This window comes from Sebastes umbrosus, chromosome 12 (genome assembly GCF_015220745.1).
Source record: "Sebastes umbrosus isolate fSebUmb1 chromosome 12, fSebUmb1.pri, whole genome shotgun sequence".
NCBI classification, from domain to species: domain Eukaryota; kingdom Metazoa; phylum Chordata; class Actinopteri; order Perciformes; family Sebastidae; genus Sebastes; species Sebastes umbrosus.
The window spans coordinates 27,908,597-27,919,837 of record NC_051280.1 but is presented as its reverse complement, the minus strand read 5'-3'; the positions used below and the strand labels follow the sequence as shown (position 1 = coordinate 27,919,837).

General features: G+C 43.0%; 1 protein-coding gene across 2 annotated transcripts in view; it reads left to right on the top strand.

Moving 5' to 3' along the window:
• slc6a9 (solute carrier family 6 member 9) overlaps positions 1-11,241 on the top strand; it is a 95,987-nt gene that overhangs the window by 33,670 nt on the left and 51,076 nt on the right. The window contains exon 1 of one of the 2 annotated variants that reach the window (XM_037787725.1): positions 1,473-1,758. The exons of the other annotated variant lie outside the window; for it this stretch is intronic. Within the exon in view, the coding sequence (XP_037643653.1) occupies positions 1,717-1,758 (42 nt within the window). The 5' untranslated portion in view covers positions 1,473-1,716. Of the gene's footprint in view, positions 1-1,472; positions 1,759-11,241 lie in introns of those variants that run through there. 2 annotated transcript variants of the gene reach the window in all.

Genomic DNA, 11,241 nt, shown 5'->3' with positions numbered 1-11,241 from the left:
TCTAGTTATCAACTGCTGTAAAAAGTAACGGAGAAAGTACAATAGTAGCTCTTAAACAATGATTAGTCTGTTGTAAATGTGTCAACACGTTGGACTATTTGTTGGGGGCACTTGTTTTCATTGCCCTCAGCACTTCCTCTCAGCACATTGAATAGGGCGGGTATATGGTAATGATTCTTTTATTGGATCCCCTGTGAGATTCTAATCCTCTGAATTGATGGACAAATGAATGGCATCCTGTCTGCGTTGCTCGTCTCGTGTTGAACATAACTGGAGGGCCTCCACTCAAGCGGCAGCGGCCATTGTCCGCGGCTATCAAACACCCATTAGGCCGGCCGCCAGCCGCTTGTCAACTTTTGACATCGCTCGCACCACATCCCGTCGGAGAATTGATGCTCGAGTCTGCTGCATGAGTGATGTTTTTGTTGATCTCTCAATCGCGCCCCTCATTTGCGGATGCGCTTTTACCTTTTTCCTCTCATGCGCTCACTTCCTCTCGCTTTTCTCCTCGCTTTCTTTTTGTTGCGGGGTAGCCATTAGCCATATGGTGGCACAACAGGCACAACAATGCTCGCGACAAAACAGAGGCTCAGGAGGGAAGCGCTTGAATTTGAAAGGGTGTGAACATGTCGTAGACGAGGCGATGGAGGAGGGCTTTGGCTCGGCCGGCCTCTCGGTGTGACACGGCAGTGTTGGTGGTGGTGGAGGTGGGGGGTGGGGGGAGCATTGGCAATGTCAGGGTGTAGAGACGGACAAGGATTTGGAAGAGTCAAGTGCCGCTGAAAGGGAAGTTGTTGGTGGTCTGCAGAGTTGCAGCAGCTGCCTCTGAAAACAAACGGAAGAAATAAGAGAGACAGAGAGGAAGAGTGGGGGGGTGGGGGGGTCCGGTGGAAGGCGTGCGGGCTCCTCACTTCTGGGCTCCTCACTTTTTTTAGTCTCCTCGCTTTAATCTGTTGGGAGAACGAGTGAGGGAGAGAGAGAGAGCTTGGCTGTAGCCCATGGGTGCTCAAGACCTCCCCCCACTTTACTCCGGCCAGCTTAACTAGAAGTTCAATACCCCCCCTCCCCGTCCCCTCTGCCGCCGACACCAACACCACCACGCCGCCACCGCCACCATCGGTTCTCCTCTCTCCCGCTTACTTGCTCTGTATTCAGCCTAGGTGCTGGTGTGACAACGAGCCATTCATTGTGGAGGTAGAGGGAAAAGACTGTGGATCTCTCCTGTGTCTTTTTTTATATTTTTGGGGAGGTGGTGGGAGTTGGGGAAAAGGGGGGGACGGAGGAGGGGAGCGCATATTCCTGAAATGGTGAAATACGGCAGAAAAAAAGGGGGGCAGAAAGAGAAAGTAAAAGAGTGAGAGGAGAAAGAGAGGGAGGGGTGTGAGTAAAAAAGTAAGAGCGCAAAGGAGGGAGGGATGGAGGGGAGGCAGAGCTGGAATCACAGAAGGATGGGAGGGGGGGAGAGAGAGAGAGAGAGAGAGAGAGGGGAGAGAGAGTGGGCTACCATGCCGAATGAGCAAGAGAGGCGGAGAGGAAGCAGAGCTCCATCAGATGAAATGAGGTGAAAGTAATTCAGGCATTAATCAAGCCAGGGCAAAAGGGAGGGTATACTGTGTTTTCTCCCCCCTCTTTCGCTGCGGTACTGAAAGGCAAGGTGTGAATGAAGGAGCCTACAGTGGCCAGCAGAGAAGCACCACTGGGTCACAGCGTCAAATCATGTCCGAGTCGAACACCATTGCCGCTTCCACCGCAGACCAGGTCAGTTGCAAGCTGTCATATTGTTTTTTTTCTGTTTTTCTTTTACTGGCATCAGAAGACGTTTCTTCGTTATTTCTCGCGGCTCACGCCGGCTTAAGCGGCAGGACGCATCTCGTTAGGAGACTTCGAAAACGAGACTTCTAGGAATAAGAATCCAAGTTCCGGCGGTCAGATGTATATTATCTTTAGATCCTAATTCGGAAGTAGTTAAGAGGAAGTTTCTAAGAGCAACCGAGTGAGTGTGTGTTTCTTGGACTATCAAAGCAACGATTGTTTTGCCCGGAGCTGCCTGGACAACGGTACAGGGTCCTGAAAGAATTGAATTCATCAAGACGAGCTATTGTCTGCGCCGCCTTATTTTTCGGTGATCATTCAGGGGGTCTGTGACGACTCAATACCCCCCGCACCACGTGAGGAGGGGGACGCAGCTCTTTAAAAACCCGACCACGTGTGGCGGGCCCTGAAAAGTTTTTATAAGTAATTGCAGTGGGAAGTCCGGGCAGCGCTGTGAGAGATGGGGTTGGTAAGGAAGTGGGCCGGTCCGCCGTGTGTGTGAAAGAGAGTGACAGAGTAGAAAAGCAGAAGTGTCCAGAAAAGGACGATATTTATACCCCCCCTACCAACCCCCCAACACCCCCTGCTTCCAGCTCTCCCCCCACCACCCCACAAGCCGCTTTAATCGCACACTTTGGCAGATCCATCCTTCACTCGGCTTTGTGTTTTTAACTGTCGACTTACTTTGTAACACTTTGAAACAATTAAATCCTCTGATCTGTTTAAGATAAGATATACAGTTATTTCCATTATGGCAGGTAAAGACAAAAAGTGTGTGTGTGTGTGTGCATGTGTGTGTGTGTGTGTGTGTGTGTGTGTGTCTCTTTGTCTGTGTGTGTGTGTGTGCATCCGACCTTGCTGCCGGCTTATGCTGTTAGCCAAGTCCTTGTCTCCTGTTTCCGATTGCTACTGTCGAGGCTGAGTCAGCTTGCTATAGTTCTTTAAGCAAATACACACACACACACACACACACACACACACACACATTCAAGCGTAGGAACAAAAAAATTGTAGGTACACACACACACACACACAAAAAAAAGCACACGCCAACACAACAGCTGCTCCAATTGCTCACACAAAATTCGGGGATGGATTGTGGGTGGAAGGTTGAAGATATTTAGAGCTGCATAGTGTGTACTTGTGCAGGTGGCAGCACTTCATACACAGGTGTGTGTGTGTGTGTGTGTGTGTGTGTGTGTGTGTGCATTCACAGCTGAAAACTCTACAACAGTCCTCATGCTAATCCGCTGATTCTGGTCCAGGTGCTTTTTTCTACTTTGCCTAAATTTGTCGGAAGGATGTATCTCCGCTGATTCTGGACCATATTTCTCCCAAAAGCTTTGAGTGACAGGACGGTGTGGGCTCTACATAATTACAAGCAGTGGATGAATGTGGGTCCATAATTATTGACTATGAATTCATGGGTGTTCTTGTCAGAAAGCCACTGCAGGTTTTTTCTAGTGAACTACACAGAATTGATGTGCTCCACATCGTCTCTTATCGGTTTTGTTGCAAGCATATAGTATTTGTGGATATGTTTTGTTTATCTTCAATGTCACATAGGAGACAAGATTCTGCAGTTAAACCTGATACGGCTCCGTCACTCACCTGAGAAGAGATACTGTAGAGGGGAAAAGGTTATCAATGCGTGACAGTCAGGATGTTTTTGTACTTTAAAGACTCTAAAGTACTTTTACATTCACACACAGAACAGAGGAGTCCATCTACCTTCTTTTCATTTATTTCTTTCACATGTGAATGCCCACTCAGCCGTTAGCAAAAAGCAATGACGTATGTTACCAAAGTAAGCTAATCAATAAGGTCATGAATGATGTGAACGCTAGCACTAGCTGAGTCAAAGTAAACTGTGTTCATTTTGGAAATAACTGATAGTTTGGATTTTTTTGAAGTGGGGTCGTAGGTATACTCCTGTGTTCTGCGAGGTAAAATTGCTGTTTTTGTGAATGTAGTCTGGTGGCTTTGAAGAGAGCGATATAACGGCTTTAATTCTCCGTCGGAAAGGGCTGTCTGACGGCGAGGTAAAGCGGCCGTGGACGGAGTAGCAAGAACACATATTTTAGCCACTTAAAAAAATCAATATCAGTTTAAGTGTTCACTATATTTAGAATGTTTTGTACCTTGCCATCAAACAGCCATTTCCGACGGGGAGCTGAAGCTGTTTAATCGTCTTAAAAGCCACCAGACTCCATTCACAAAACCAGTAATTTTACCTCGATGAACATAGGGTCTACCGCTGCCTCAATCGGTTAGATTGTTTGTGTTAACTTTCGGATCCGAGCTAATGTGACGTATACACAGCAGTACATTTTTGTTTACTGTATGTAATACACTGATAAGGATCTGTATGTACTATATATGTAGCAGCGTGATCATGTAGAAACCTACGACGGGTCATGTGGGAAAAGGTTTCTAGAAGGGCTTGGGAAAATATCATGTTGACACTAAAACATACGTACATCAACCAACATTTTAATGTTTGGATTTGAATACATAAGGAACACCACTGGGAAGCTACAGAATGATATAAAAACACCCTGGACCCGCCATTTAACATGCACACATTGTGCACATTGTACACATTCTTATGTAGGCATTTCCACGGTCATGTCACTGTCAGTCTTTTAGAAGAAAAATGAATTTATTATTGAAATAATTGAATAGCTTTCTTTGGTTGGAAATACATTATGTAAGCCCTGTAATTAGAAAAAGAACACATTCAATACAGCTCAGATCAGGTAATTAGTTGATACAGATCCAACAGTGTATGCATAGTTATACCATGTCAATCCTTATTAAACTATAGAGACATTTTAGTGTGTTTTATTCAGACAAGAACACAGCTTTATGATTCACCCCCAAACAACAAAACATATTGATTTGTGCTCTGAGTTTTGAAGCAGTCTGATCTTTGACGGTAATCTTCCGTAAACGAAGCACTCGGTGTCCTCAGGTACAAACGGTTGTAATGTTGTCATTATCGCCTCGGGTTGTATTATTAGTGTGTAAGTACTTCTGTTTGCCTAGCAGGAGGACGCATCTCAGCAGGATTTAAAAACCTGTTATTCAATGAAAACTGAGTTGCTTTAAAGTGAAAAATGTTTAATGATCTCAATCACTGTTGGACAAAGAAACATAGTTGAAACCGCCTGATAATGCTGTTTTCACAGAGCTGAAATGATAAACCATAACTGGAGCGGTCTTAAAAGGCAAACACCTGTAAAATTAAGTTAAGTTAACGTTTTTTTCAACATATTGTCTTTAATTGCTGCTACACCGTGACTTGATTATTATTTAAAAAAATATCATTGCATTAAAAAAATCTATTATTACATAAAAAGGTTAAGTTGCTGTGCAATTTTGCCACTTTCCATCACCTGTTTTTTGTTAACATTTCCTTGGCTTGCAAGTCGCACATCTAGTTATTTTGACAGGAACAAGTTTTTAGTTGATTTTTAATTGGTCATTGAACCCCCCAATGGCAATAAACTTATGTCACAATATGTAATTGTAATAATCTTTTTTTTCACTTTTCCACTTTGCACGTGTGGACACCCCGCAGACCCATTTTCAAAAATCACCCAATATCCCGTCTCAAAAGTTAATGTTTTTTTCTGACCGCAAAAAAACGAATTCAATCAAAAATGTCCAGCTCCGATCAAAGCCCTCGTTCCTTCATTTCCTCCGTCATTACACGGGTCACATCCTTCCTCCCAGCGGTGGGCCGACCTCACGGTGTTGGGACAATAGTCTGAGGTCATGTGTGCGTTCAAGGCATGCTCGACTAATAATTGGAGTAATAAGGAGTTCAGATGGATCTGGTAATTGCGAAGCGAGTGCTGGTGATTGCCTCTGACATCCTTTTACTGAAAGAAAAGATCAGATCGGATACAATTTCCATAATCCAGACATCAGCAAGTCATTGCTTTGACTTCATATAGTTTCAGGACATTAGGCAGTATTTCATTATTTTATTTTACATGTTGTATTCACAGTAACTGCACATTCACATGCATCCGTACATTCTGAGACCATTTGTCTGGATGGTAAACTACTTTTTTTCTTATTTTTGAATCTTAGCCAAGTCTGAAATAGTCATAACTCGAAGAAACACGAATGGCTTCAACAGACTGACCCAAATTATTGCATTGTATATAAGCAGATTTTCTGGATCATGGGTTGCCTTGCCAAGAAGCTAATGAGGCCTGTTGTGTAGAAAAGCACAAATTCTTCCGCTGTAGAGGCATTCATCCAGAGAGCGCTGGTGCACTCCAACACCTACCTTTTCTGTTTATGTCTCCTATAAGAACGTATGGAGACGTATTAAGCCTGTCTGCCCTGCAGGCTGTCACGGTTTCAGTACAGGTTTAGCAGGGTGATGTTCTCCTAAAATAACCCCTGGTAGTTTAAACATAATAAGCAGATCATGCGCTCTTTTCTTTGGCATGAGTGTTCCGAAATGCACATGATCGGGGAAACTTATTGAAATGGAATTGACTGTGAAACATACATGGATGTCATATAATGTTATGGTAGCTGCTAATACAGTTCAGTAGATTACATCTTGCGTAGGAAGCCAGCAGGGGCCCACACACGAACACAACCACACACACACATACACACACATACACAAACTCTGCCCATCTGGGGGCAGGTGTTGCAGTTTATGGAGCGGAAGTGCAAAGTAGCCGTGTTTACTCACTGCACCGTGGCTTAGCGAGCAAGGGAACAGACACATGTGGAAAAGAGACGGGAATAAATATAGAGAGTGGATGTGTATTTGTGTGTGTGTGTATGCCCCTTGTCCATCTCCCTGTGGTGGCACTAACCTTCGGTCTCCCTCTGACTTCACTAAGTTAAGCTTCCGGGCTCACAGCTGCCTTGCAGAAGCACGCGGTCGTACAACGCAACGCACAGCAAACTGGCTACACGTGCATGGTTGGGTGGACGGATGGTTGCAAGCTTGACTTATAAGTAAGAAGACTTAATTAAAACTGCAAGCAGGGCTGAATGAGCCCTCACCCCTTCGTGCATGTTCGGGGGTACTGGCGTTGACGCAGCTGTGCATTTTCGTGACTGTCTGACACTGTTTTTCACTTCCTGTGTCCACTATGTGGCACTAGAGAACACACAGACTAATTATATGGTATGTTGCTGTATATCATGTACATCTCTGGATGATCTTTGACTACAAGGCAATATGGGCGTGTAGTTGTCTTCGTGTTTGGACTCTTATCCAGCATGTGAAATTTTGGGCAGATTGGACAATGTAAAGTCCAGTTGCAACAGCTTCCTGTGTCATGTCAAAACATGCAAATTGCCCGTCTCACCACGGCAACACCGTTCCACAAAAAAAAAAAAACCTTCGCAATTTACCATTGTCGAGGTCTTGCGATTCTGCTGACAAAGTTTTAGATCGATCTGTCGAAACCTCTTGGAGGAGTTTCGTAAAGTTCCATACTGTAAAGTGCCTAAAATGGTCACATTATCACATGATCTATGACATCATCGTTTGAGGTATTGACTATTGCTTCGCAATTTAGCGTCACATTTTCTTCTTCTTAGCAAGAGGGTTATTCCAACCAAATTTAAAACAAATCCAATCAACCCTCTAGGGGGAGTTCGAAAAAGTTTGCATAAAATGCATGAAAAAATATTCAAAATGGCCGACTTCCGGTTGGGCGTAGCCAATGAAAGCCAATGGGAAATATGAAATGATGAGAGCGAAGTGTGTACCAAATTTCATGAATATCAGTGCAACTATGTTCCAACTAAGGTCTTCCACGCATTGGGGGGCGCTATGGAGCCCGCTAAACACGCATGAACCCGATCGCTGTATATTCACGCAACGTTCACAGGTTTTGATGTGAATTAATGGTGGATAATGGCGGGCTGGAGAGGTGGATGAATAGCTGACCGGCTGACTGGCTCGCTGAGAGGAGAGCTGCTCGGTATCTGATGGGAGGATTGGTGGGAAACGTTTCTGACCAGATATGGATGTGGATCAAAATGTTTGCTGGGCTAAAAACTGAAGGAGCTATTTGTAGCATTTGTCTACATTAACGGCGTTAGGATTTAGGATTGTGTGAAGTAAGTTGGAGGAGACGCTTATTCCAGAAGCTTTTGGATGTTTAGGTTTATGTTGTTGCCTTCAGTTTGAGTCACTTTGTTTTTGAGAAATTGTGTTTTTTTACAGTCGGTTTGTCCATCACATAAAGGGTTAGGGGCTCAAAAACAACATAAAACTATACACACATGAAATAAAATTACATTAAAACACAAACAATTCAATAAATAAATAAGTGCAGGTGTGCAAAGCTGCATTCAAAAGTAGTGACAATGGATATTTTAGTGGGAAAGAATGATTTCTCGTCTTTTTGGCCAGAGGTACTCTGAAGCAGCTCCCTGAAAGGAGTGGTAATTGACTAATGATTATGCTTTTTTTTCTTTTTTTTAAATCTTCCCAGCCTCCAGGTCTTATGCTAAGCTAACAGGCTGCTGGCAAGAAAGCAAATAAGCGTATCCCTGAAAATGTTATTCCTCATGGCGTTTATGTACACAGGCTTATAGCTCTGGCTTTTTATCAAAGAACCAGATATTTTCTAATTTAGCTGCTTATCTTTTGTGATTCAACCAGTGTTTTATGTCACTGCTAGCCTTCAAGGTGCTGCAACCGCCAGTTATCTAACATTGGACTTTTACTTCCGAAACCCAATATAACTCTGCTGCTTTTTGTGAATTAAATGGTAGTACAGTACCATGGTAGATTTACTGTCAACAATGAGATAAGATAAACAGAAGTTTATAAATTCTTGGATCGTGAAAAGCAAATCACCTTCTTACTTCCAGTAGATCTGTGTGAAAATGTAGAGGGTTGGAAAACTGTGAATTGATAATATCAATGTTTGAGAAAAATGCAAAAAAGCTAAATGACTCAAGTGAAATAAGAAACTGTGGAGGCATTTCCCCTCGAATGTGCTTCTCACCATGGAGGCACTAAAACTGACGGCATTTGACAACTGCTGGAGGCAAGAAGGAAAGGCGGTCTTTGACTGGGGTTAAAGGGTGTCCGACCTCGGGGTGGTTTCAACGCTGAGCACTTCGTGGCAGGTCTTATCGCAGATGAAAAGCTGTCAGAGCAGTCAATTCTTTTCAGTCGATTTGTTTTCATTCCTTTCATGCTTGAACACATACAATAGATGGGATGTCAGGTTTGATAACGCAGTCAAAACAACAGTCAGTCAAACCTTACTTGAACCTCATGCTCCATTACACAACAGTGAGTAGAACCAGTTTCGGCTCATTTGTTATCACTCCGAAGCTAAATGAGGTAAAGGATCTTATGTATTGTTATTGTAACAGTCACTGGGTTTACATGCTTTGTGTGTGTGCGTGAGGAAGAGGCTGTCATTTTTTGAATACATAGTAGACCCAAAATTTAAACATATATGGAAAGAAGGGGGGGAATAAAGGTCTCATCCCTACATAACGGACATGGAAATATGTAACACAGGGTTGTGAGTAGGGCTGTCAAAGTTAACGCGATAATAACGCCTTAACGTAAATTTGTTTTAATGCCACTAATTTCTTTAATGCATGAACGCAATTTGATATTTCGGAGGTGGTAACTGGCTCAGTTTTAAAGCTAGAGTGAAGATACTGGCATCATATGAAGCTAGAAAACCTGAGGAATGGTACCAAACTTAACGCTCCAAACTTACACTCAATTTTGGCGAGGAAAAACTGACATAGCCATTTTCAAAGAGGTCCGTTGACCTCTGACCGCAAGATATATGGATGAAAATGGGTTGTTTGGCTTGAGTTTGCCATGTTATGATTTGAGTATATATTTTCTTATGCTAAATGAAGTACCTGTGAGGGTTTCTTGACAATATTTGTCAATGTTTTGTGTTGTTAATTGTTTTCCAATAATAAATATATACATACATTTGCATAAAGCAAGCATATTTGTCCACTCACATGTTGATAAGAGTATTAAACACTTGACAAATCTCCCTTTAAGGTACATTTTGAACGGATAAAAACTGTGCGATTAATCGCAATAAAATATTTTAATCAATTGACAGCCCTAGTTGTGAGTAACATACATATATGGATAGGTGACCCAGTGGTTAGGAGCCCATCTAGAGTTACCCTGCTCAGCCAAAAACACCCTATTGAAGAATGTTGGGGTCATGGCAAAGGTGAACTGCCCAAAGCCTTTAGTGGCATAGGGCAGCATTTCCCACCCTGAAGCCTTTGGCCATTGGTGTTGGGATTGACATGGATAGAAGTTATATTCCAGTATGAGCAGGTCTGTATAGTCCTGACTTTAGGCCAAAAGATTAAAAGTAAATAACAGCACTACCACGGACACACAGACAGACAGAAAGAAAGAAAGAAGCCAACAGCTATGATAGATGTTTACTTCCGAATCAACCAGTTTGGGTTCCCAAAAAAAAACAGCCAATGTCATTTGCACAAAGTGCTAAGTTGCCTTAGGAGCACCTTGACCTTTGACTGTACCACACTGGTGTACCCATTTATTCAAGTTCCTGGAACTCTCCATTACAAACCGGAACTAACTGGACCATTGTGGTGAGTTCAGATCTGCCTTCCTCTGTGAAATGGCAGGAAGCCAATCCAGGCCAGTGAGGTGCTAAAGTGCAGTACTGGCACTGTGGGATATTAGTATGGAAGGTCACTGTCACCCTACCTTACCTTATTTAACTGCACTGCAGGGCTTCACATTAATACTTGCCCGGGGCAAGTAAACTGTGTTTGGGCAAGTGGAATGCCTCATGCAGTTGTCCGCTCAGGCAAGTGAAAAATAAATGTGATCTTCGGCCGTTATTGGCCTCATTCAGTAAAAATATACAATTGGGAGATCGGCATTAATGCTTTCTAGTCATCGATCCCTGATAATGCTACATTGTGAGCAACAAATCCGTTTTGAAATCGGCAGAAGGAGAGCTAGTTAACGTTAGCTGAGGGCAGCACAGTCTGCTTGGCTAAATAACAGAGTTAACAGCTAACGTTAACGGAGGTTGCACTGAGGTACATTATGATGCATTCATGCTCTATTCAGTGAAATTGAGTATTGGGGAAAGGTAAATTCTAACGTTATCGTGATGTGTTCAAATATAATCTTGCAAAATGTAGTTTTTGTCGAAAAACTTGAATAAATCCAGGTGTTTGAAAGACAACGCTAACACTAACGTTAGCTCTTAGTAGCTTATAATACATAATTGAACTACTCATGCCAGGGTTCTGTAGAATGCAACTAGAGTTGGTGATTGTTGGAACAGTGGAAAGACTAACTAAGGCAGTTTTGATGAGTTTTATTTTGTTTCTGTCGAGTTTGAATGAAGTGCGTTTTACAAGAAACAGCGAAGTAAAATTGCTGTT